This window comes from Sander vitreus, chromosome 1 (genome assembly GCF_031162955.1).
Source record: "Sander vitreus isolate 19-12246 chromosome 1, sanVit1, whole genome shotgun sequence".
Classification (NCBI taxonomy): domain Eukaryota; kingdom Metazoa; phylum Chordata; class Actinopteri; order Perciformes; family Percidae; genus Sander; species Sander vitreus.
Window position 1 is genome coordinate 16,325,246 of NC_135855.1, and position 25,061 is coordinate 16,350,306.

General features: G+C 38.9%; 2 protein-coding genes across 3 annotated transcripts; both read left to right on the plus strand.

Annotated features, from left to right (window-relative positions):
- The first annotated feature begins 499 nt into the window (after nucleotides 1-499).
- Nucleotides 500-12,732, plus strand: LOC144515215 (interleukin-1 receptor accessory protein-like). 2 transcript variants are annotated; one of them, XM_078245854.1, is made up of 9 exons: nucleotides 500-657; nucleotides 3,192-3,447; nucleotides 5,207-5,387; nucleotides 5,591-5,735; nucleotides 8,621-8,683; nucleotides 8,787-8,910; nucleotides 9,101-9,246; nucleotides 9,496-9,609; nucleotides 9,771-12,732. In XM_078245854.1, exons 1-9 carry the CDS (start codon nucleotides 597-599, stop codon nucleotides 9,803-9,805), a joined length of 1,125 nt encoding a protein of 374 aa, XP_078101980.1. In that variant the 5' UTR covers nucleotides 500-596; the 3' UTR covers nucleotides 9,806-12,732. The 2 variants fall into 2 exon arrangements, with proteins under 2 accessions (XP_078101980.1, XP_078101988.1); XM_078245862.1 differs by lacking the exon at nucleotides 9,496-9,609.
- A 3,261-nt stretch (nucleotides 12,733-15,993) lies between these two features.
- Nucleotides 15,994-25,032, plus strand: LOC144515226 (interleukin-1 receptor accessory protein-like). Its single transcript, XM_078245876.1, has 10 exons — nucleotides 15,994-16,142; nucleotides 19,555-19,810; nucleotides 20,231-20,411; nucleotides 21,136-21,280; nucleotides 21,364-21,429; nucleotides 21,542-21,665; nucleotides 21,792-21,937; nucleotides 22,184-22,327; nucleotides 22,464-22,616; nucleotides 22,699-25,032. The coding sequence occupies exons 1-10, from the start codon at nucleotides 16,088-16,090 to the stop codon at nucleotides 23,058-23,060; spliced, it is 1,632 nt and encodes a 543-aa protein (XP_078102002.1). The 5' UTR covers nucleotides 15,994-16,087; the 3' UTR covers nucleotides 23,061-25,032.
- Nucleotides 25,033-25,061: the final 29 nt, after the last annotated feature.

The window sequence follows — 25,061 nt, forward strand, 5'->3', positions numbered from 1 at the left end:
GTAGTAACAAAGAAACCCATATTTCTTAGATAGACATTTAGAAAACAGGTCAAATTTGACCTGAAGACAACACAAGGGATAAACAAACAAGGAATTTGACTCCGGTTAATCTATAAAGAATAAAAACAGAAAGGACAGTAAGAAATATAAAAAAAAAATACTGTTAAGTATACAGTATAACAATACAATAGAATTTACAAATGTACAAGAAATATACAATAGCAATTGAAGAGAGGGAAGGAATAGTGCAATATCAGTATAGTCTGAGATTTAAGATTTAAATATAAATATAGTGCAAGGCAGTTCAGTGCAATGGTAATATAATAATAACAATATTGTAATTGTAAGATTGAAATATACATGAGGTAGATCAGCAGAGCAGTGTTGATTGACTTTCTTCAGTGTAAGGGTGGGGGCTATTTCTGAGCGTTCAACCGAGTGACTGCTTGCGGAAAAGCTGGTTATGTAATAGTTTTTCCTTTTAGTTTCAATTCTCAGTTAGTTTGAATCACAGAGGTCAATATTAAACTCCTTTGAAATTTCACAGAACGGGACCAAGGACTTTCTAAGAAGACACTGGACTCTACTGGATCCTGATGTGCTTTGTTCTCATCATGACTGTGAAAATACTTCTGATTCTCCTCACGTTATTGACAGGTATGATAATGACTACTTTGTCACTACTGTATGCCATTAGATAGGTTGAATAATGTGTAAATCTGTTGTAACAGGCATATCCAGACTCTATGTGGGGTAAATATGAAATATTCAACATTCAAAGTGGGGATATTTATCACCTAATCTTGTTTCATTAGGTGTTATTAAATGTGTAGTCTTTACATTAATACACTATTAATAAATTGGCCTAGTCATTGGTAGTATGTAAATAAATTGTCATTAGTTATCATTACTTAGAATTCCTCATGAGGGAGACAGAAACTACGCACTACAGTTTTAAAGATTAAACCAGTAGTTCCCAACCTCCCTGTTCCGGCTCGTTTCATTTATTTATGATTTGTGTGCATTTCCACCAAAGAGTCATTCCTCATTCCATTACCTCTGAGATTTATCCTGTGAACCTTTGGGGGCCCGAACTGGACTTTACTGTAGTTTGGGAACCACTGGACTAAACTAATATAAAGTATTTAAAACTAGGTTTACCTCGACAAACTACAATGGTAAAATGGGCTCAGGTCATGCTAATTGATTATTATATTACTTGGAAATATTGTTCTATACTGACAAAAAATATTGAAAAAAAAATAAATGTTTAATAAATAATTCTAGGCCTTGTTGCCCCTACTGGTTTGATTACGAAACAGGTATTACATTCCATTATATCTGGTATTAAAAAAGTCTTTAAAAGTCTTAAGTCTTAAGTCTTAAGTTAGGAAGTAGGGAAGGGGCTTCCCTACTTCCTAACTACTTACTTCTGGCGCCCTTGCTCAGACCACCCCCATCTTCGAACTCTGCCTTCATTTTGAGCTCAACTACACACCTGTAGAGTTTCGTGACTGCATCAGATTGTGACTATATCGCAGTGACAAAATCTGCAAACAGACAGACAGACAGACATATAAACACCTGGCGAAGTACTCAAAACCGCCTCTGTGGTAGTGTTTGCTACAGAAGGTGTCTTCAAGATCACATGTTGCATGATTACACATACACACACACACACACACACACACAAACTCAATAGTTTGAGCGTTGCTTTCGAGGCTGGTAAATATTAACAATTGTGATACGTGCCACATAAAACGAACAAAGCATTCATCAGTGCTAAGTACTTCCACATATGCTGACTAACTTCCCAATTCCCTAATTTAGCCACCAATAGGCCTACTGTAAATTGGGATGTGGTCAGATAATGAGTAATAATAATATAAGTGTCATAATACTGTAGTCTCATCACCCAAACTCATGATAATGTTTCACAAAGGGCAAAATAGCCTATATCAAGCTAAATATGACCTAAATGCAAGAGCTTTAAGACTTGATTTAGAGCACTTGTAGAATACATTGTGAGAACTTGTAGAACAAAAATCTGAACTTGTATGTTAACATTTTCACTATTATATATATACTATTATTACTATAAATGTGGTCCAAAACAAACTTGTAGCTGTGGACATGAGTAGGACATGGTTATCTAAGCTAAGCATAAATACTTAAAACAGTCTTTTTTTTCATCTGTACAAAAACCAAAGTAAAAATAACAATTTTGTGGTTTTACAAGGAGTTATGTGTGGCACTAGGTGCAGTAACTTTTTTTGACTTTCTGGTGGTTGCCTGGAAACTTGTGACAATGAGATTTTATCTTTATTGCAATCGGTCAAGAATTATTCTTGCACATAACCCCTGTTTCCAGTCGTTGTGCTAAACTAAGCTAACCTGCTATAGCTTCGTATTCTCCGTACAGACATGAGAGTGGTGTCAATCTTTATCTAACTCTCGGCTGGTAAGGGCATACGTGGCAAATGTCTAACTATTCCTTTTAATAATGTTATACTGTACACTCAGAATTGAAGCAATGCTCTGATTGGTTAGCAGCAGTATATTGTCCCAGATATTTTGATTACAAGACTAACCAGTCACATTTCAGTCACCATGTGAGCATATAATAATATCTTTGAAATGTCCTTCTCAATACAAGTTCAAGTTCTCTGTTAACCGCATGAGGTATCTGACTATGGGAAGCGCCCTCAGGTGTGACCAATCATGAAGGCATGGACCATTCACGTTTTCTTTCCTGTATAGATCATACGAGCTCCTCAGCTGTCCTGACGTCTGGACTTTTGTGGAACGTGGAGATCTGGTGTCAGGATTTGTGGATTTTTGATAAGAAATATTTGCTCAGGCTCAGGTTGTTGTTTTCTATTGTGGCTGTTGTGGCTCACGTCTACTTATTTCTACCACTATGGAATGTTAGCTAGCATGTTGAGATGAGTTGGGTGTCCGTTATATTTTCTGCTAACCGTCAAGGTTAATTTTAGCTTGCATCAGCTCAAGATGATTGGGCTGTCTTCCGACAGACATGGTGTTATTGGAGCTTTCATGATTGGTCACGCCTGAGGGCACTTCCCATAGTGAGATACCTCACTGGGTTAACAGATAACCGTGGTTACCCATGTAACCTTAAGTTCTAGTTTTACAAGGTAAAATTAACTAAAATCTGTGACACTTTGCAGGTGTGTGTCCCCGGAGACCCAGAGAGATATATGTCAAGGAAGGTGAGATGGTGGCGCTGTACTGCCCTCGTTACAGAGGGTATGATCATGGTGATGCCAAACTGATCTGGACCCGTTACACCACCCAGGACATGGATCTGACCAACAACGTGTCATCAGCTGAGCAGAGGCAGATGGGCATACTGGTTCATGAGAGGAGTCTTGTGATTCTTAGTGCTTCTGTAAACCATCAGGGGAATTACTCATGCTCTCAGGGGTAAAGTAGAAACAAATTGATGAACATAAACATTCCTCTATCACAAGGAAGAACATTTCCCCAGAAACCACAGTTAATAGCATGCATGTGTTTCCTTCCTGAGACTAGCATTGAACAAAACTGTAAAGTTATGGCATGTAAACACATTTTACTCCTAAGGGATTATTTTGGCTAGAGGCTACTAAGATCACTGACGGATGATGTTTTACATTAGTAATTCTATTAGTAGTTATATCTTAAAGCTGGGGTAGGCAGCTTATCTTTGGTGTCATTGGGCAAAAAATATTCAGCATATTGTAATTCAAGTGGTCTGAGAGAAAACTAGACCTCTGCATCTCCCCCTTGGCTCTATCTTCAGGCTTAAGAAAATGTAGTTGTCAAGGGAGACTTTGGCCAATCACAGGTCATTTCAGAGAGAGAGAGAGAGAGAGAAAGAGAGAGAGAGAGAGAGAGAGAGAGAGAGAGAGAGAGAGAGAGAGAGTGCCAATGCAGATACACATGCATGTTCTTTTGGTGAATGTTCTGTTTACCGTAGCCAGGCTGCAGTTAATTCAAGGCTGAACTATTAGATGATATACTTCATTGTGATCAATCTATATACAGTAAATATAGGAATGGAATTGTGTAGGGGGCAGACATTTGCTGTGAAAACAGTTGGGAGAGCTGGTCTGCTGGGGTTAGCCTTTAGACTAGCATGAACACCGGCTAGTTTGTCGTGTTTATGTTTTCTCTCACATAACTTTCGGAGTCTCCTTGTTCGGATGGCAGCATTAGCCTGCTACAAGGACCAGAGGCCGAAGCCGTGCAAGGTTATCTGAACCCTAGTCTATATCGACGACGTTTCATTTAAAGGATTGTTCAGGTGCCGCCGGAAATTCCGCTACAAGTCCCTCATTCTGTCACCTTCCTCTTTCTTTGTGTTGGCATTCTAAACTCCGGTCGATTTATGAGGACTATGGTTCACTGCTCCTCAGATCTCTGCAGAGTAAATCGAGACTGAATCTGAATTTTCTCTTGCACGACATGTTCCACCAAAAGAAGTTTACCAAAACAAGTTTACTTAGCGCCGCCCAAGACGATTGTGATTGGTTTAAAGAACAGCATGTTTTTCTCCCATGCTAGCCAGACCTTCTTCCACAGAAGTGTTTCCCGTGGGGAATAGTCTCCCTCAAAAAATATTGATTCAACATCGGCACTAAGTAAAATCTTTAACAGTAGTTTAGCCTTCTGCTAACCCTAGTTTACGGCTGCGGCTGATTCAAATGAATGTTTCTGTAGCTAACTAGAACCTCAAATCACAGTATGTCATCTCAAAGGGCTTTACAAAGAAAACAGAACAGTCAATCTCATAGAATTGCTGCTAAATACTAGCATGCCATTGGTATGAAATGAATGATTAGTGGTACCCATGCCCATGCTCGCCTGATGGGAGGGGCTAGACAGAGAGGGAAGAGGGAGAACTGCAGGTCTCACTCTGCTTCAAATTGATGAAACTCATGAAACCTTGTCAGCCACAAACCAAATGCCATTAAAGGGCTGTTATAATGTGGTGATGTATATACAGTGCAGACATATACAGATCTTGCCAAATAATACCAAAAGAAACTGGATGTAGAAATGGCACACTGGCTAAGAGGAAAATTTGCCATTTGGAAACGGATCCTCAAAGCCGTCTCTACCTTCACATTCATAGGTAGTGGTTGTGATTCAAATGTAAAGTGAAACCTTCATATTAATCTTTTCTTTGATGACATGGCAGGAATGCCAGCACCTGGTTCAGGCTGACAGTTCTCACACCACAGTCCAGAGAGTATGAAAAGATGACCCAGTACCCTACAACATGTTACACAGAAGAGGCCTTCACATTGCATTGCCCTGATGTAAACATACCTGCTGAAAACATCCCAAATATTACCAGCAACGGCATTATATGGCACAAGGTATGTAAACACAGCAGAAATAATATATGATATTTAAGCTCCAGAAATGTGGTCAGGACTTCTGACTGCATGTTGTAACCCATCAGATTTGAAAAAATAAAAACAAATAATTAATTATTACAGAATGTGGAGTTTTGTTCTATTTGAGGTTGATTTTAATTAATATCACGCTATAAAATGTATCTTCATTTTCATTCTTGTAGGAGGGCGAGTCATTGCCAACACACAGTTACTTCTCAAGTGTGGAAGAGAATGATCATGGTGTCTACACCTGTACCAGATCTTACCTGTGTTATGGTCAAATATATAACATGACCTTTACATTGCTGCTTGATATCCAACCAAAGGGTAAGAAAAGAGCACTTTTTTGATCTGTTTATCTCCATAGATTTTAATGTTTTATGTTACTTTAATATTTTTAAATAGTATTTTTTTTATTGTAATTGTTGTAAAAAAAAGTCCATTCAACATCACTGGAACATCACTGAAGATGTGTCCAGCAGCATCAGTAGATGTATTTGCACAGCTTTAATCTGATTCAATCAGTGACGACCAGGAAAGGCAGGTTAACAACCAGGAAAAGCGAAAAAAATGAACCTAAAGAAAAAATACCCCGTGGGGTGCCCGAGAAGGGGGGAGAATGAGCACCCCCAACTAGACGGATTCAACGGCACTATACCAAGGCAATGGACAAACGACTACGAGAAAGCAGTGTACATGTGGAAAAATCTGTAAGAACGAGCGAGGCCTAAAGATCCACCAAGGTAAGATGAAGTGTCTGGTGGGGACAGGACCAACACAACGCACAGGTGTTCCACCTGGAGAGACGCAGGAGGAGCCAGGCCCGAAGTCACCCCACAGTGCCCGGAACCTCCAAGTGTTGCAAATGACTCCCTCCAGCATCAAGTCTGAGAGTAGGCGGATCAAGTGGCCAGCAACTAACATGACCTCACTGTGGAACCAGTTTGACATCGATGTTAACCAGATTCTGGAGGCCACCATGAGGGGAGATGTCGACAGGAAACTGCAAGCCATGACAACGATCATTGTCAGCATTGCATTCAAACGGTTCGGTGAAGAGGTGAAGGAAGGAGGCTCCAAAGGAGCTCACTCAAAGAACCAATGTGAGGTGAGAATCCATAACATCAGGCAGGAGATGAAGACCCTGAAGCGACAGTACAAGCAGGCAGGAGCGGAGGAGCGCACTGGCCTGGCACAGCTGATGTGCATCCTACGAAAGAAGATCAGGATCCTCCGCCGGGCAGTGGCACCGGAGGCGCAGCTGTGAAAGAGCCCGAAAGCAAGCTGCATTCATTGCCAACCCCTTTAAAGGGATATTTCACCATTGGAAAGATGAATATATCTTTAAATTGGGTCACTTATGTAGTAGAAATGTGAAATTATTTTAGAAATTGGTGGCTTGTAGGCCGAGAAAAGCCAGAAAATGTGTTTTTGGCTCATGTGGATGAAAGACACCAAATCCCAGAATGCACTTGCTTCGTTCCTTTAGCGTCCACTTCCAAGCCACGCTTACTGTTTACAGACAGACAGACAGTGAGACGGTCAACTCAACTCAAGTGTGTTTTATTGTCATTTCAACCAAAACAACACAAAACAACGTTTCACCGTGGCTCAAGTAGTGTTACACATTTAAAATATATAAAAACGACATACGAAACAGGCTACATTTAGTGCACACACATTATAGGCTCCGTAAAGTTCAGCAACGCATACTAGCATTAGCTCTTGGTGGGCTGTAAACACAGAGTATAAACACAGCCGTAAATTTGCGTGGAATGTAGAATGGTCGGCATTTAACAGTCACAAACTCCACCAGCAGTTAGCAGTTAGTTGGATACAAGCACCAGTCCGTGGTAACACAGCCCACCTCCACTAGTCTTACTCGGCGACAGAGCAGCAGGCCTGGTAACTGGATAGTCCGGTACGCTGTTGTTCAGCCATGTTTCCACAACAACAAAAACACAGCAGTCTCTGAACTCGCGTTGGGAGTTTCGTTGAAGTTGGATGTAGTCCAGTTTGTTGTCTAATGAGCGGATACTTACAAGCAGGATTGATGGAACAGGTGGCCGGCTAGCGTTAGCTTTCCACTTAGCTAGGTCATAATCCAGCCCCGTCCAGCCCTCGTTCCGCGTTTCACCGCTGAGGATGTCAGCTCATCAGAGAGAACAAGGGCAATCTGTCAGTGCTGTGGCTCGATCTGGCAAATGGATATGGCTCAATACCACACAAGCTTGTGCAGCTCACTCTGACAAAACATCACGTCCCCAGCAGAGTCAGAGACCTCATCGCTGACTATTACAACAACTTCAGGATGAGAACCTCTTTAGGAGCAGTGACATCAGGCTGGCGCAAGATCAAGATCGGAATCATCACGGGCTGTACCATTTCCGTAATTCTGTTAGGGCCCAAGACGAAGTCAGCTCAACGCCAGCCACCGATAAGAGGATTTATGGATGACCTCACAGTCACCAAAGAGTCAGTGCCAGTGGATTCTAAAGGGTCTCGAAAAGCTAATGGAGTGGGCACGGATGCGTTTCAAACCAGCCAAGTCAAGATCAGTGGTGCTGAGAAGAGGAAAGGTGGATGACAAGTCACGGTTCAGCGTTGCAGGGGCAACAATCCCGACCGTCACTGAGAAGCCTGTCACAAGCTTAGGCAAGGTGTATGACAGCACCCTGCGGGATGCAGCATCCATCCATCCAGTCAACCTGCACTGAGCTGGACAGATGGCTGAAGTCAGTGGACCGGTCTGGATTGCCAGGGAAGTTCAAAGCTTGGCTATACCAGCATGGCATTCTTCCCAGGATTCTGTGGCCACTCCTCGTCTATGAAGTGCCACTCTCGACTGTGGAAACCTTAGAGAGGAAGGTCAGCAGCCACCTCAGAAAATGGCTGGGGCTTCCAAAAAGTCTAAGCAGCATCGCACTCTATGGGCACCACAACAAACTGCAACTGCCACTCAAGTCCTTGGAAGAGGAGTTCAAGGTAACGAGAGCCAGGGAAGTGTTGCAATATAGAGACTCAAGCGATCCAAAGGTGGCAAAGGCTGGGATTGAAGTGTGGACTTGTCGGAAGTGGAAGGCTGAGGGGGTTGTATTCTATATTTGTTTCTTGTCTATGCACCGATACACCAAAGCAAATTCCCTGTATGAGACAACCTACTTGACAAAGAAAACTATGATTCTGACATGTTTGCTCTAATTGTTGCACAGGCAAATCTGGACAATCAGTGATACTTTCACCCCACAAAAGTGGTGTATTTCATGTAGATTTAGGTGAGTTTCTGTCTTATTGTGTAGATGCATACACATACACACATGTGGTCATGGCTTTCAAATGAAATAATCATCATCATCTTATATACTGTGCTTTTTCTAGGTTCAACAAAGGTGATTGATTGTAAAGCTGTTATTTATTCAGACTTTGATGAGGTATTCTGGTTAAGTGGGAAATCATTCGTGGAAACCGACAACAGCTTACCAGTTTTCTACAATTACACATGGTAAACATTTTGCAGAGATGTACCAGCTTTCATAAATAGGTTTGGGAGTGCAGATGTTATACGTAGCCACATATGCACACACACACACACACACACACACACACACACACACACACACACACACACACACACACACACACACACACACACACACACACATCAGAGTAAACCTTTGTCCTTTTCTTTTCAGGGAAAATAATGATGGAGAAATAAAGATGACAGCATCTCTCGTCTTTAAAAAAGTGTCAGAGGAGGATCTATCAAAAAATTACACCTGTAAACTGGAATCTGTATCTGGACACTCAAGCTTTGTCACCATCAACTTGGCCCAAAAATGTATGTGAGATGGATGGATAGATAAAGCTTTGGCTTTCCTATTCATGCTATTGTATATCGTTCTTTCCAGAAGTGTTGGGTTCAATTTACTGTCATAAAGCTCAAACTAGTTCAGCTAATGATCCTTGGATACACTAAATTGTACTTAATAAACACATCTCTAATCCACACATTCAAATTACAGGGAGGTTTCATCTGGCATTTGCTACTTTAATTTGTAGGAGTAATTTGTGCTTTATGTCCCTACAGCATCCTTTTCCTCCCTCTCCCTCGCTCTTAGCATTTCATATGTCGTGGTGGTGATTGTTGTAGCAGTTGTTCTGTATATGAAGCTGAAAATGGACATTGCTCTTTTTCTACGAGGTACCCTTTGTTGCTGTCCCAGCACCTTATGTGGGATAAATGTTTCCTGTTTTGAATAACTTTTGTGTAACAGGTGCATATTGTTCCCAGAACTGCAGGGTAAAAGAAGACAGCCATGTTGTCTCTACTTAAACTTGATTTGTTTGTTTTTGTTATCTTAGATGGAAAGAGCTATGATGCTGCAACACAGACGTAGGACTATATGAAGATGACAGAAAAGAGCTGGAGAATGTTTTGGAAGAGAGGTTTGGTTAGAGTCTCTGTCTTGATCGTGATGTCTTACCGGGGAAATTTACGTACTAAAGGTTATACTCTAAAGAAAATCTACCTGAAAATCGTAATGAAGCAATGTATAATCTGAACTCTGACTGGTTGCAGCTGTAGGGAAGGCAGTGTTGGACTGTATAGAGACTGTATAGAGTCGCACGGTGGTTTTGGTTCCCACCCATGCAGCTCCTTGTCTAGGATCTGGCCTGCTGAGTGCCATCCATGAAGCCCTTGTGGAGCGACAGACTCGCTTGGTTTTCATCAAAACTGAGACAACAGATGTTTTGAGATCAGGTTTGTTACCAGAGGCCTTACAGCTTCTTGGCGAGGCTGGAGACTGTGTCACCTAGAAGGGCATAAGCTCCATGCAGCCCTCCTCCTCCTTCTGGAAGCAGCTACGTTATTACCTACCTTCCCCGCAGCATGCACCAAAAGTAAGGCTTTTACCTCAATCAATCCAGGATGATAACTGTTAAACTATTTAGTTACAATGAATATATCATATCAATTGTTTTACAATGCTATATCATACTAATAATAATAATAATAATAATAATACATTCTATTTATAGAGCGCTTTTCATGATACTCAAAGACACTTTACAGAAAGTTATATGTCACATATAAATATATATATATATACACATTTTTTTAAAGCTTTCTTGTGATTTCCAATTTACCCCAAAATAGTTTTTGAAGATCCTCTTACTCACAGGAAATAACTGTTCTCCATCCCTTTTCCACCAAGAGATGGAAAATATGCACTGCCATAGGCCAAAATATTATTAAATTGTTAGAAATGTTTCTGTCTGTTTCTGTTGTACCAGTACTTTTAAATCTGCATTTATACATGTCTTTGATATTGTATACAATTATTACGTGTATGATGAAAAGGTATAAATGTATATTTGCCTTGAATGTATTTCATATTTAATACATTATATATATATTATATCTTTTTATTGCTATTTATAATTTGTTATTATATTTAATTTATGTATTTTATATTTACTAAAATCCTACTGTTGTTCTTTAATGGAGCTTCCCAGCGAAGGTATTTCACACAATTGTAACCGTGTTAGCTTTTTAGTCTCTTAGTATATTGTTTTGATTTTACATTTTGCAGTCAGATGTTGTCATCAACTTGCTGAGGTGCAGACAAGCTGTGATTAGTCTCACATTGCCAGACAGCTCTCCACAGCACTGCGGAGAAAGGAAGCTGTGATAAACCCTCAAACAAAATTCTTGGCCCTGTTAAAAGGCATTCTCTATGGGCCCCTCCCAGCATCCACAGCCATTCATTTTAGCATCTTGTTGGGCCTTGTGGGTACTCAGTCCCCTTTGCCCCCCAGTCCGACACCCCTGCCCACAAATAGCAAACAGTAATCAAGTGACGGTTGACAACTGAACCAATGCTGGACTTCTATCCATCCAGTGGCTGGAAACACAATATTACTCCATGTTTGTTGACTAGGTAGATCATTGTTTGCATCATGATGAGGGCATTTTATGTCAGCTCATTTGACATGTTTCTGCCACCTAGTGGAAGTTTTTCAGAACAACAAATACATTGCATTTCTCTGACTTCTCCACAATACAAGCCACCCTCATGTTCCACCAATCACTTAATGTGAAGCAGCAGCAGTAGGAAATGTTTGGTTGTAAATAATGTAATGTAAATACATCCGAATCATCAGAATAAGGATGTGTAGACATAAAAGGATTTTTATTTGGTTTTAAATTGATCTCAATATAGCTACTTGCACACAACATTTCCAACAACATTTTACAGGAAGACAGTAGCTAAAAACAAGATCAATGAGCTAAAAAACAAAAATATACAACTATTTCATACAAGTGCATGAAAAAAAGGTTTATAGCCTATATAAAAAGCAACAATGACCAACAACATACAATGTCTACGTACAAATCAAGTGTTCTGATTTGAGTAATAGGCACACAATTATGTAGGCATTGAATACATTGAATGGTTATTGCTAAAAAATACTGACCATAAATTATATCCAAAACAAGCTTTGATTATGATTTTGGCCACTTGGGGGCAGCAGAAAAACACAACATAGATATATCATACCTTTTAAGTTAGCAGACTGCTTATTCAGTAGTTACAGAACAGCATTATCATTAATTTTGACTTATGTTTCTGGCCACTTGGTGTAATGTGAGTCCAATATTTACTCTCTTTTAGCTCTGGTTTTGGTCTCTACCCACTCCTGAGGCAAATATCTCGCTCTTTTAGCTGCTCGACACCAGCTAGACCCTAACTTTGCCCGTCTGATGTTTGGTGCTGAGCAGGTACAGTGTACAATGGTTTTTCAGAGATCTTTCTCTGAAAACAGCCCCTGCTGTGGACAAAAAGGAAGCTATGAGAGCGGTGAGAGTGAATAAAAACAGTTTAGTTGTGGCCGGACAGCTAAACAATGAGCTAAAAACTCAGAATAAAGCCCTGTAAAGCCAAGGGAAGCTGCAAATTCAGGTGATAATTCTATAGGTTTATAACTACAAGCGACCTCTTTAACACTGCTGTCATTTAATACGTCAATATAAAAAGATTGATTATAGTTGCTTTAAAGGTGCTTCTGATGTATCAGCTAGGGTGTTTTTTGTGGTTATGGCTGATGTGCCAGGCGATTTTACACATAGGCCTAGAGGTCATGTTATGTATGTGTATGTGTAGGCTATATGGGGAGTACCCCTCCAGCTGTGAAAACAGTTGCATTAAGTCTGTGGGCTGTGGAGAAGCTTTGTCAAGTCTCCATAAATAACACATGATTATGTGTGAAAAATATGCTATATAGGCTACATACCAAATACCTTTTTCCTTGTTTTATTTGAATATCTTTTATAAGCCCAAAGAGGTAAACAATTAATTCACAAGAATAAAGTAATGATAGAGCAAAGTCTAAAAACTTTTTCTGCATTCTTAACCTGTATATATATATATATATATATATATATATATATATATATATATATATATATATATATAAAATGTAATCTAATTAATTACATACTCTGTGATTAATTAATCGAAATTATATTATTATATATATATATAATTAAATATATATATATATATAAAATGTAATCTTTAATCTTTAGTATTAATTACATACTCTGTGATTAATTAATCAAAATTAATCGCATACATAATTAACAGTGCCTGAACCGATACTTTTTAAGAAAGTAAAAAAAGAAAAGAAAAAAAAGGTCACCACCTTTTTTTTCTTTTCTTTTTTTACTCAGCCTGATATTTTGTGTATCCCCTCTTTAACTTTTGCTTTAAAACGGCAGACATCTCCATATTATCTCAGGTTGTTTATTGTGACCTGGTAAAGTCAGAACATAGCACACATGATGACAGGACAGACCCGTTGCATGTTAGGGGAGGGGATACACAAAATATCAGGTGAAAAACGGCCTGATATTTTGTGTATCCCCTCTGTAAGTTTAGCTAGAAAAACAGCAGACATCTCCCCTATTATCTCAGGTTGTTTATTGTGACCTGGTAAAGTCAGAACATAGCACACATGATGACAGGACAGACCCGTTGCATGTTAGGGGAGGGGATACACAAAATATCAGGTGAAAAACGGCCTGATATTTTGTGTATCCCCTATGTAACTATTGCTAGAAAACAGCAGACATCTCCATATTATGTCAGGTTGTTTATTGTGACCTGGTAAAGTCAGAACATAGCACACATGATGACAGGACAGACCCTTTGCATGTTAGGGGAGGGGATACACATTATATCAGGTGGAAAACAGCCTGATATTTTGTGTATCCCCTCTGTAAGTTTGGCTAGAAAACAGCAGACATCTCCATATTATTTCAGGTTGTTTATTGTGGCCTGATATAATGTGTATCCCCTCTGTAACTTATATGGCAGACAGGTAAACAAAGCGGTTCATTGAAAAGCATTTAAACAAAATTAAAACAGAAATCACGTTAGAGGGCAGGGAGGTATGGGTTAGCAAAGACGATGAAAAAATATTGTTCATTAACCTGCATGACTAACGTAGATAGGCCTATAGCTAAGGAGCATGTCAATATGGAACTTTGGAAAACACTGTCGATTAATCCACAATAATAAACGACGCATTAAACAATTCACACGTCGCCTTAATGTAACAGACAAATACACGTATTTATGTAGATAAATGAGACCCTTACTATGGAAAACCCTTTCGAGTCTTCCATTATGCAACTTTTAGCTGCAGCTGTAGTTCCAATAAGACAACCTGTAGGGGGGCCGAAGCTCCGCTCCGAGTGCACGCGTGCTCCCGCAAACTGCTGATTTTCAATTCCTTCTTGTTTACCTTACGTAAAAATTGGTATATTACATACAATCTATATCTGTTCTTTAAATAAACTATTGACAGGGCTCTAGAGTGCGACCAAAATTTGTAAGGGTGCGACTAAGATTTTTCCTAGGTCGCACCGGTGCACCTAACATCCTCGCATCCACGGCCTCTCCACGAACGAAGCAATGTCGTTTATATTGATATGGTTTAATGTTGCGTTACATGACCCATTCCTTCTGTAAAGCCGTGCCTGTGTTTGGATCTCTCCTCTTACTCTCCGTGCAGCCCCGCCCCCATTCACTCACACACGGCTCCCCTGCAACATGCAGACAGACACAGCGCCTCCGGTCCAAACTGCTGACATTTGTCTACAGTTTTAATTGTTATTAATACAGCTGTATATTGCTAAGTATGAGAGGGAAACCTGTATTGGTACCAGTGTTTCCGCTGGTAACTCTATTGCGGCCGCCACGGCAAAAAACACATTAGAAGTTATTAAATACAACTAACTTCAGTTCGTTGAGTAGGCTAATAGCGTGTGAGATGGAGCCTGCTGGACCTGGGTGAGAGATGTGACCCATGGCCAGAATATCATTGTTCATAAAAATGCAGCGCAGTGACGATACAGACATTTCTTAGCCTACACAAGACTTGTGTAACGCCGCTGACCCGCCAAAGTGCATTCGACCTGTGCTGGACCCATTCATAATGAGTCAGCCGTCACTCTGAGTAGTATACGCTTCAGTCCGTCCATCGCACTCCCCATCTCTTCCTCTGTCTCCCTATGTCTTTCTGTCTGTTTTTATTATTTTTTTAAAGATTTCGGCCTTTATTTTGATACGAAAGCTGAAGACATGAAAGGGGAGAGAGAGGGGGGAATGACATGCAGGAGAGGGCCGCAGGTCGGAGTCGAACCTCTATATATAGGCCTACCAACTGAGCTATCCAGGCGTCCTCTTTCTCTTTTAATCAGTGTGTTATTGTTGTTGAAAACAAGTGAAGGAGCTTTCTCAGAGATATATTTTTTAAATATATCCTAGGCTATTTATTTCAGATAACTTTCATTTACATGTGTTGCAGCTGTATATTTTCAAACTGGGAAGGAAACCCTTTCTTTGCATTTTATTTTAATCACAATCTGTTTTAATGAAAGAGTTTGTGAAAAGTGACTTTGGCTTAAAACTGAACATTTAGCCCACTTTGTAAAAAAATACAGAGCTATATATCGTGTATTGCCATTCAGCGTTAACGGCGACGCAAGGAAAGATTTGGGTGCACCTAAATTTTGTGCTGGTGCACCTAAATAAAAAAGTTAGGCGCACCAGTGCAAAAAGTTAGTCTGGAGCCCTGATTGAGTAGTGTGAATTCACTTCAATTTTCTCAAACTGTAAAGATGAGAAAGTTTGTATTTTCTGTATTGGTGTTTGACACTAGTGTTTTTACTCTCAGTGTGTTCTGAGTGACGGTGTGTGTAATCTCAGTGAGAATTGTTCATTGTGTTTGGCTGCATTGAGCCTGTTTTGAGACATGTGTGAAGAGTTGTGTTGGTTGGAATGACTTTTGTAGGAGATTTGAACTGTTTAGTTCAGGTATATACATGTGTATGTGTACGTTATAGAGGAGACTTTTATGAGTAATACAAGTTTGTCAGATTTTCTGTTGCAATTTGTGGGAGATTCACCCTTTTTTTCTTACAAAATGCTTGTACTATCAGTCCATATAAAAAATGTCTTAGTGGGGAATGTGGAGGGTGTTAACATTGCGGTAGCACTGCTTTAGTTTTTTTTCTTTCTTTCTTTCTATCATCCACCATTGGGGTTTCACTTGATTGAGGAAATGTTCAACTCTGCAGAACTGCGTGGGAGACTGTTTGGCCAGAAGTTATGAAGGTGAAAATACTTCTGCTCCCTCTGTTTTGCCTCCTTACATTATTAACAGGTAAGAAAAAGCTCTTAGTGGTTTTAATAGATATATAGATAGATAGATAGATAGATAGATAGATAGATAGATAGATAGATAGATAGATAGATAGATAGATTATTGATGCATTATGTTCACATCATTTTATTGTTACAGCTGGTAAAGGTGAGGCTAATTTATTTACTTAAAATATTGTTAAATTTCCTCCCGTGATTAATAAAGTCTGTATAATAATGGATCATACATAAGGAAGTACATACATAAGTAAGTAGAGTGAGTAGCCTACTTGACACGAGCAAAACCCCTGAAAGTTAATATGGTTAATTTTCATAGTGGTCCTGACACAATAAATTATAATAACGGCACAGACTGTTTCTATGCTACATTGTGACATGCAGATGTGATTAGCCTGTATATTAAACATGCCAATACTACAAACACTTTTGTATCTTAAATACATTGGCACATAGCTTGGTATCTTGACCTGCTGACTTCCACAAATGTGACAACGTGAAATCACAAGACTTTAGAAATTAGGATGTGGTTAGCCCCACTTTGCTTTTAAGCTCATGCTGTTTCACAGATGATCTATTACCAGAGTCTTATCGAAATGTCACTTAAGTGTCAATTTCTTTGAATAACATATCTACAGCCCCTATTGAAGAAATTCACTTATTGGTTGACAGCAGTAAATTGTTCATTAACAGACATTTGGATTGTGAGATTAGAACCCTTTAATCCCAGGAAAAAAAATGTTTGTCCTACTTCCAGTCATAGGCATCTTAAAGATTATCTCATTAACTTCAAATATATGGCACATGGTTTTTGTTTTAAACAGGAGAACAGTAATCCAACTAACCAGTGTACTCGGTGGGAGTTGAGGTGAAACTGACAGTAACTATGGGGCTATAACAACAGCCTCATAACCAGGGACGTCGTTAGGCCTATTTTAGGGGGGCTGAAGCTACCCCAAAATGTTCCTAAGCCCCCCCAAATAATAAGCAAAATAATAATTTTATTTTTATTTTTTTACAGTGCACTCTGTATCACTCACTACGTGGAATCAATCTTCCTTCACCATTCATCCGTTGGTGTCGTCGTGCACTGCAGTCTGTTTTATTTTTATTTCACGAACTGTCAACTGGTTGAAATGGCAGTGTTTTAGAGAGAGGCTTAGATGTTTCTGCTGCGTGGTTGCGTTAAAGCTATACCCAGCTTTTGACAGATCTGAGGGATTCTGGGAAGATTGAGGGGACATCATTTGTTTTAGACTGTGGTGGGGTATTAAACTGTTCTTATTTAGGCAAAATGATCACTGTAATGCTGAACATTTCTTTGGTAATAATGCTCAGAATTAGGGCTGCAACTAACAATTATTTTGACTATCGATTAATCTGCCGATTAATTGTTTTGTCTATTGAACGTCAGAAAAAAGTGAAGAAATTCATTTATATTTTCCCACATTCCAAGGCGACATCTTCAAATGTCTTATTTGTCCGACCAACTATCCAAAACCCAAAGGTATTCAATTTAAAGCTGTATGACAAAGATGAGAGTAAAAGAGTTAGGCTACGGCGTAGGCTACAGCGTAGGTTTGTGTCTTCACGTACCTACGTGCGTAGCAACGGCGTAGATTTGACGCAGAAGTATAAGAAGGCCTTTACGAGCGGCCGCTTGCACGGTAACGGTATGTGGACGAGCGAGGTAGAGAGTTAGTGAAGAGAGAGAGCGCCAAGCAGCATTAAAACAAAGCAGGAAATCAGAGAAATAAAATGTTGTTTTCGCCGATTTATCACTTGAAATGCAACTGTAGCAAGTATCTCACTATCATTAACGTTATCCAAATTCATAATTAGAAACAACAAATAATATATCCAGCTACAAAAAAGCCGGAAAGTCGAGAGTTAGACAGAAGTACAAAGAGTCAATGGCTATGAAGATGATACACCGTCTTGTCTCTTCTCATTGGTTTAAACTGGCAGCTTTCAGAATGCTGCAGACCGGTGTGTTGCAAGTAGCTGCAGGATTTGTCTTGTCTCGTCGCTAATCTTTGGTCTGGACTTGCACACGATACACTTGATACAGAGTGAAATTGTAAGTTGTTGTTAATGACTTTTACTTGCTTCACTTCAGCTACATTTACTTGAGGTAAAGATAAAGGAATATTTTAGTTATAGATAGCTATAGAAAACAATAGTCTAGCTAGTGTAAACGAGTGAAATACAAGAAATAGCTCGCCTAGGTACCCAAAGCTCTCTATTCTTTACCATTAATATAGCCTGCTATCTCTATAGTATTAAAACAATATCAGTCCCTAAATGTCATAGTGTCACTGTTAATGCTATTGCACCAGTATATCCTTCAATTCATTGAACAAATGGATACTGGAAGAGAGAGAGAGGCACCAAGGCATAGCCTAAACTAAATTATTTCATGATATTTATTATATATGCTTGATTCTGACCAACTTCACTTTCTGCATTCCTCTGCTGTAATAAATTAAACAAGTATGTAGATGTTGTCTTAATGTAGACTAGGCTATATATGAGCATACATACATACGTATACATACATACGTATACATACATACATACATACAAGTACATACGTATACATACATACGTATACATACATACATACTAGAACTTTGATTCATCTCGCCATCAGGTTATTAAATTCAGACATACTTTAAATCCTTATCAACCATATTGCAACGAGCTAGTTCAGCGTATCATGCCTGACTGGAGTAGTGTGTTTTTTTTTTAGAAGTGGGAAGGGCAGACAGCATGTTTCGTTATTTGGGCTGCCTTGTTGGGTGCAGCGGCACTGAGGACATTATATTTCACATAATTTAAGCTCTTTTTTAAAAATGAAATAGATCAGTCCAACGAATCGTACCAAACGGTTCAATACGATGTATCGTTACACCCCTATTAAATAGTCTGATTTTGACCTGCAATTTATCTAATAGAGAGAGGAATTAGGTATGGTATTACTTTACCACACATTTACACGGGCAGATAGATAGCGGTTAAGTCTTAACCTATAGAAGAACTCAGCAGGAGCACAGTCTGGCCTAAGTAAATCCCCCCCATGCAGCTTTGATGTATCTAAAAGCTAACTTTAGAGTTTGGAAGTAAGATTTTGCAAGGGAAAGTTTTGCATAGCCTCAGGGGCTAATCCCTGCTCATAACCAATGAATAACACCTGTAAAAATAGTACAAGTACAAACACAGAGATTCACTCAAAGTAACTCATTTTGCTCATAAGGACCAGTGCGATAGACAAATCAGTTTGTATGCAAGCCTCACTTTAACAGTGGGCGGGACGCCAGAGTTCCACTGGTACTGGTTTTAATCAGCCACTTGTCAGTTTATGTTGTAGTTTTACAAACTTAAAATCAACTGACATTTGTGACACTTATTTGCAGGTGTGTGTCCCCGGAGACCCAGAGAGATATATGTCAAGGAAGGTGAGATGGTGGCGCTGTACTGCCCTCGTTACAGAGGGTATGATCATGGTGATGCCAAACTGATCTGGACCCGTTACACCACCCAGGACATGGATCTGACCAACAACGTGTCATCAGCTGAGCAGAGGCAGATGGGCATACTGGTTCATGAGAGGAGCCTTGTGATTCTTAGTGCTTCTGTAAACCATCAGGGGAATTACTCATGCTCTCAGGGGTAAAGTCCAATCAGTCCTACAATGATCCTGACTTTGTTTTATATCCTAATATCCTGAAATTATGTTTCCCTAGCATATTTTACAAAACGCATTGACACTGTGTAGGCTTTCATATTTCAGTTTGACAGTACAGGAGTATACCTTTTTGGCATTAGTATCTTTGTGCATTTTTATTCAGTCAGTCATGCAGATAGGTTCCTAAAATCATATGGTATTGCTATTTGATGCTTTGGAGATACATTTGTAAATGTACAGTTAATACATAAGTTATTGTTTTGTCTCAGCCTAGCTGCAATGCTTTATGAGTTTACAGTACCGGGCGGATCCGCAAAGCCGTCTCTCTACATTCATAGGTAGTGGTTGTGATTCAGATGTAAAGTGAAACCTTCATATTAATCTTTTCTTTGATGACATGGCAGGAATGCCAGCACCTGGTTCAGGCTGACAGTTCTCACACCACAGTCCAGAGAGTATGAAAATATGACCCAGTACCCTACAACATGTTACACAGAAGAGGCCTTCACATTGCATTGCCCTGATGTAAACATACCTGCTGAAAACATCCCAAATATTACCAGCAACGGTATTATATGGCACAAGGTATGTGTGGGAGCAACTTTCTGACGTTTTTGTTCACTTTTTTGTCCTTTGGAATGCGCCTTGGTCGACGCGCTTAAACAAGACTCAACAACTCCACTGTTTTCCTTTGTTTCCACGTTTATTTTTCTTTATCACTCAAACTTTAATGTGATATGTTTTCGTCTTTTCCACAATAAATAATGAACTGTCCTTACCAGATGGTGCACAAGCATTGACAGCTGAGCTAAAAATAAGATATAACAAAAAATTTCAACTTAAACTCACAATCACGTTCTGTTCTGCGCGGTACTTGAAACAGCAGTCAAAAAACTGTGTAGCTACAAACCAAAGGCACCTAACTCAATGGAGTTAGGTGCCAGCTCCTGGCTTTTATACACCAGCTGATGCAACCCTAATTCTAATCAGCTGATTGCCAAAAGGCTTTGACGATTCAGTCCAGTTTACTGCGAATGTCACTGCATCCATGCACAATTTATCAAAATAAAAGTTAACATCGAAATCATAATTTTGGCTCCAACAGTATGTAAACACAGCAGATATATCATATGGTATTTTAGCTCCAGAAATGTGGTCAGGACTTCTGACTGCATGTTGTAACCCATCAGATTTAAACATTTAAATAAAAAAAATTAAGCATACCACAGTTTGGGGGGAGTGTGGAGTTTTGTTCTATTTGAGGCTTATTTGTCATTAATTCATTAATAATTAATTTTCCATCTTGTAGGAGGGCGAGTCATTGCCAACACACAGTTACTTCTCAAGTGTGGAAGAGAATGATCATGGTGTCTACACCTGTACCAGATCTTACCTGTGTTATGGTCAAATATATAACATGACCTTTACATTGCTGCTTGATGTCAAACAAAAGGGTAAGAAAATAGCACTTTTTTCAATATGTTTATCTTTGTATGTTAGAAAAGAGATGAAAGTGTTTTCTCCTTTTTTTTCACAGTAAAACCTGTGAAAGATGCCGCAATCAGAGAACCGCAGAATAATCATGTATTTCATGTAGATTTGGGTGAGCTTCAATTTTGTAGCGTGAATACACACACTTGGATATACAAGTATAAGCATTTACTATCTTTCTAATCTATTACTTTCAAATTTTGTGTAAACTGTGCTTTTTCTAGGTTCAACAAAGGTGATTGATTGTAAAGCTGTTATTTATTCAGACTTTGATGAGGTATTCTGGTTAATTGGGAAATCATTCGTGGAAACCGACAACAGCTTACCAGTTTTCTACAATTACACATGGTAAACATTTCACACAGATGTACTAGCTTTCATAGGTTTGGAAGTGCAAATGTTAAACATGGCCACATAAACACTTAACACACATATAAAATACCTGGTCTTTCTTACTTTCCATGACTTTTAAAGGAACAACAATACTGGAAAAATAATGACGACAGTATCTCTCATCTTTAAAAAAGTGTCAGAGGAGGATCTATCAAAAAATTACACCTGTAAACTGGAATCTGTATCTGGACACTCAAGCTTTGTCACCATCAACTTGGCCCAAAAATGTATGTGAGATGGATGGATAGATCTAACGTGTTCAAAACCTTGCCTTTAAACTTAAACCTGTTCAATCAAGTTGTACTTTTTGATTGGGGCTGCAACTAGCAATTATTATTTTTTGAATAATAAATGATTTGTTTAGTTTTCAAAAATAAATTCAGAAAGTGACTGTCGCCTTTCAGTCTACTACCATTAATGAGTGTTTAAATTACTATATTAATTAATTTATTCTCTCTGTTATTTCCCTACAGCTCGCCCTTCTTACCTTTCCCTGGCTCTTGGCATTGTCGTTATTGTGGTAGTGATGGTTTTGACAGTAGTTATCTATGTGAGGTTCAAAATTAACATCACTCTTTTCCTAAGAGACACTATTGGCTGCCATAGCAGCACCTCAGGTAGTCATGTTTTTGTTTAATTTAAACCACCAACGTTCATATATGTTTGAGAGGCACATATATGTGCTTTCTTTGGACTTCAGACAATGTGCCAGCAGTGACAAAACTGTGTTTGTTGTTGTTGTTGTTTGTTTAGATGGAAAGAGCTATGATGCATTTTTGATCTGGTACAAGAGCAACACAGACGCAGGACTACATGAAGAGGACAGAAAAGAGCTGGAGAATGTTTTGGAAGAGAGGTTTGGTTACGGTCTCTGTCTTTATGATCGTGATGTCTTACCGGGGAAAGGTACGTATTAAAGGTTATACTCTGAAGAAAATCTACCAAAGAATCTTAATGAAGCTAATGTCTGAACTCTGATTGGTTGCAGCGGTAGCAGAGGCAGTGTTGGACTGTATAGAGCAGAGTCGCACGGTGGTTTTGGTTCCCACCTCTCCAGATCCTGGTCCAGGATCTGGCCTGCTGAGTGCCATCCATGAAGCCCTTGTGGAGCGACAGACTCGCTTGGTTTTCATCAAAACTGAGACAACAGATGTTTTGAGATCAGGTTTGTTACCAGAGGCCTTACAGCTTCTTGGCGAGGCTGGAGACTGTGTCACCTGGAAAGGCATAAGCTCCATGCAGCCCTCCTCCTCCTTCTGGAAGCAGCTACGTTATTACCTACCTTCCCCGCAGCATGCACCAAAAGTAAGGCTTTTACCTCAATCAATCCAGGATGGTATGTCATTGTAAAATGTTAAGCCAAGTCAGTATTTGTTTTCCATTTACACATTTCCCTATTTTTTCAGTGCACATAGAATATAGACAGCTAGGTGACTGTGAGGAGATATTTGCTGTATTGGATTAACATCACTTACTATACCTTTTAATATTGATTGATTGATTGATTGATTGATTGATATTTTTATTTACCCACACGGAATTGGTGTCATTACATGACACCAATTACAACAGTAATTAATTTCACAGCTTGCATTTACTGACACGCTGAAGACGGTCATAAATCATTTTTAAAATGTAACTTTAGTGTTTTAACCCCTTCAGAACCCAATTATGTTTCTAACACAAAAACAATCTTTCGTTGGATTTCTACTCTAAATGTACATCATAAATCATAAGAAATAAAAAAACAAAGTCTGTCAATTTCAATAGCCGCAGAATCTGACTAAGAGAAACCACCTAAAAGCAAAAATTACAATAAATAGTCTTATGAGACATTTTTTTTCTGAATGGTTTGGCAATTATATTTTGTATTATTTTATCAAAATGATTGATAAAAAAATCAAGGGGATAAGTCCTGAGTTGAATGTTCTGCATACATACAGTAATCAATAGGATGCATTATAAGCTGATTGTAAGAAATGGACACATTTCTTTAAAAGAATCTTTCATATAATATTTTGACATTAATAAGTGATATAACATCTCATGTTGACACTACACACAGTTTAAACACAAATGATGTATGCTACTTTAACATTATTATTAAAGTACTTGCCATGCTTTCAGTCAGATGACAGTAATCATAGATCTAGACATCCTAGAAAGGTTATGTCCATTGGAATGGTCGGGGGATCTGACGGGTTAATATTTTTATTTATTATACAACGTGGTTGAATACTTGATTCTGATTGGTCAATCACGGCATTCTGCTGCCTGCTATTTCTGTATACCAGATTGTTGCTAAGTATAACGGACCGTTGCCATGGGCGAAGTTTTGATCATAGACTCTGGCAGACCATTTTTAAGTTAATAACATTGTTTTTAAATTAATATTTGTACTCATACCAAGCTGATCAGCGGATCACAAAGGGAGAGAAAGGGTGGATGAAACGGAAATCAGTAACATTATTGTGAATTGAACCCCTTCAGACCGTTGGGATTCTTATTTACAATAATGATCGACTCGCTCTACATTATCCCTTACCTATACTTTGTATTCTTGAATTGCCCTCAATAAGTTTCCTTTTTAGTATGAAAGCTGACACAAGGAACTTGTCCTGTCAGCTGCAAACACATACTGTAATTATAAATGAAAAGGAAAAATGCTTCTTGTTATTACATTAGTAGCCTATACATGATCACATTAGCCTATACACTGACACATCCAGAATTGTCCAACTAGTGTATTCTAAATACTGTTGAGATGTTGCTTTTTATAGTGGCTCATTAATTAAAATCCCTGTTTTATATTTTAATGGTGTAACTGGATTTCCCTACTTTATTATTACACATTTCCCTGCCATGCACTGTGTGTAATTATGTAAGTGTTCTTTGGGAAACATGTACATACATTTGTTTTAATATTGTACTGTCACTGTCATGCTGCACTTCATCCTTCATCCATTTCCTTTATCACTGCATGCACTGTACTATGAAATGAGTTACTGTGATGCCCTGGGGCAAAAATATGTTTGAAATGTACTTAAATAAATAATATTTTTGCCTATGTTAGTCAACATTTGTTTTATATTGAAACCCGATCCGCAGATGAGGATTTGTTTGTTTTGGGTCAATCTCTTTGGCAGGAAGAATAGCAGGGCCAGCGTGTGTGTGTGTGTGTGTGTGTGCTGTGTGTGTGTTGTGTGTGTGCTGTGTGTGTATACAATATATGTATATATATACTTGTATTCATGTACAGTATTTCTCTGAATGATTTTTATATGCGACCGGAAGATGTTTTGTTAAATAAGTTTGTGGTGTCTTGTAATCCCATGTGGGATGGGCCAAATG

Excerpts from the sequence above, each read along its gene's own strand:
- LOC144515215 (XM_078245854.1), top strand. The coding sequence starts at position 597 with ATGTGCTTTGTTCTCATCATGACTGTGAAAATACTTCTGATTCTCCTC. Across the intron at positions 3,448-5,206 it reads AATTACTCATGCTCTCAGGG|GAATGCCAGCACCTGGTTCA; the intron begins GTAAAGTAGAAA and ends ATGACATGGCAG. Across the intron at positions 9,247-9,495 it reads CATCAACTTGGCCCAAAAAT|CATCCTTTTCCTCCCTCTCC; the intron begins GTATGTGAGATG and ends ATGTCCCTACAG.
- LOC144515226 (XM_078245876.1), top strand. The coding sequence starts at position 16,088 with ATGAAGGTGAAAATACTTCTGCTCCCTCTGTTTTGCCTCCTTACATTA. Across the intron at positions 16,143-19,554 it reads CCTCCTTACATTATTAACAG|GTGTGTGTCCCCGGAGACCC; the intron begins GTAAGAAAAAGC and ends ACTTATTTGCAG. Across the intron at positions 20,412-21,135 it reads ACGGTATTATATGGCACAAG|GAGGGCGAGTCATTGCCAAC; the intron begins GTATGTGTGGGA and ends TCCATCTTGTAG.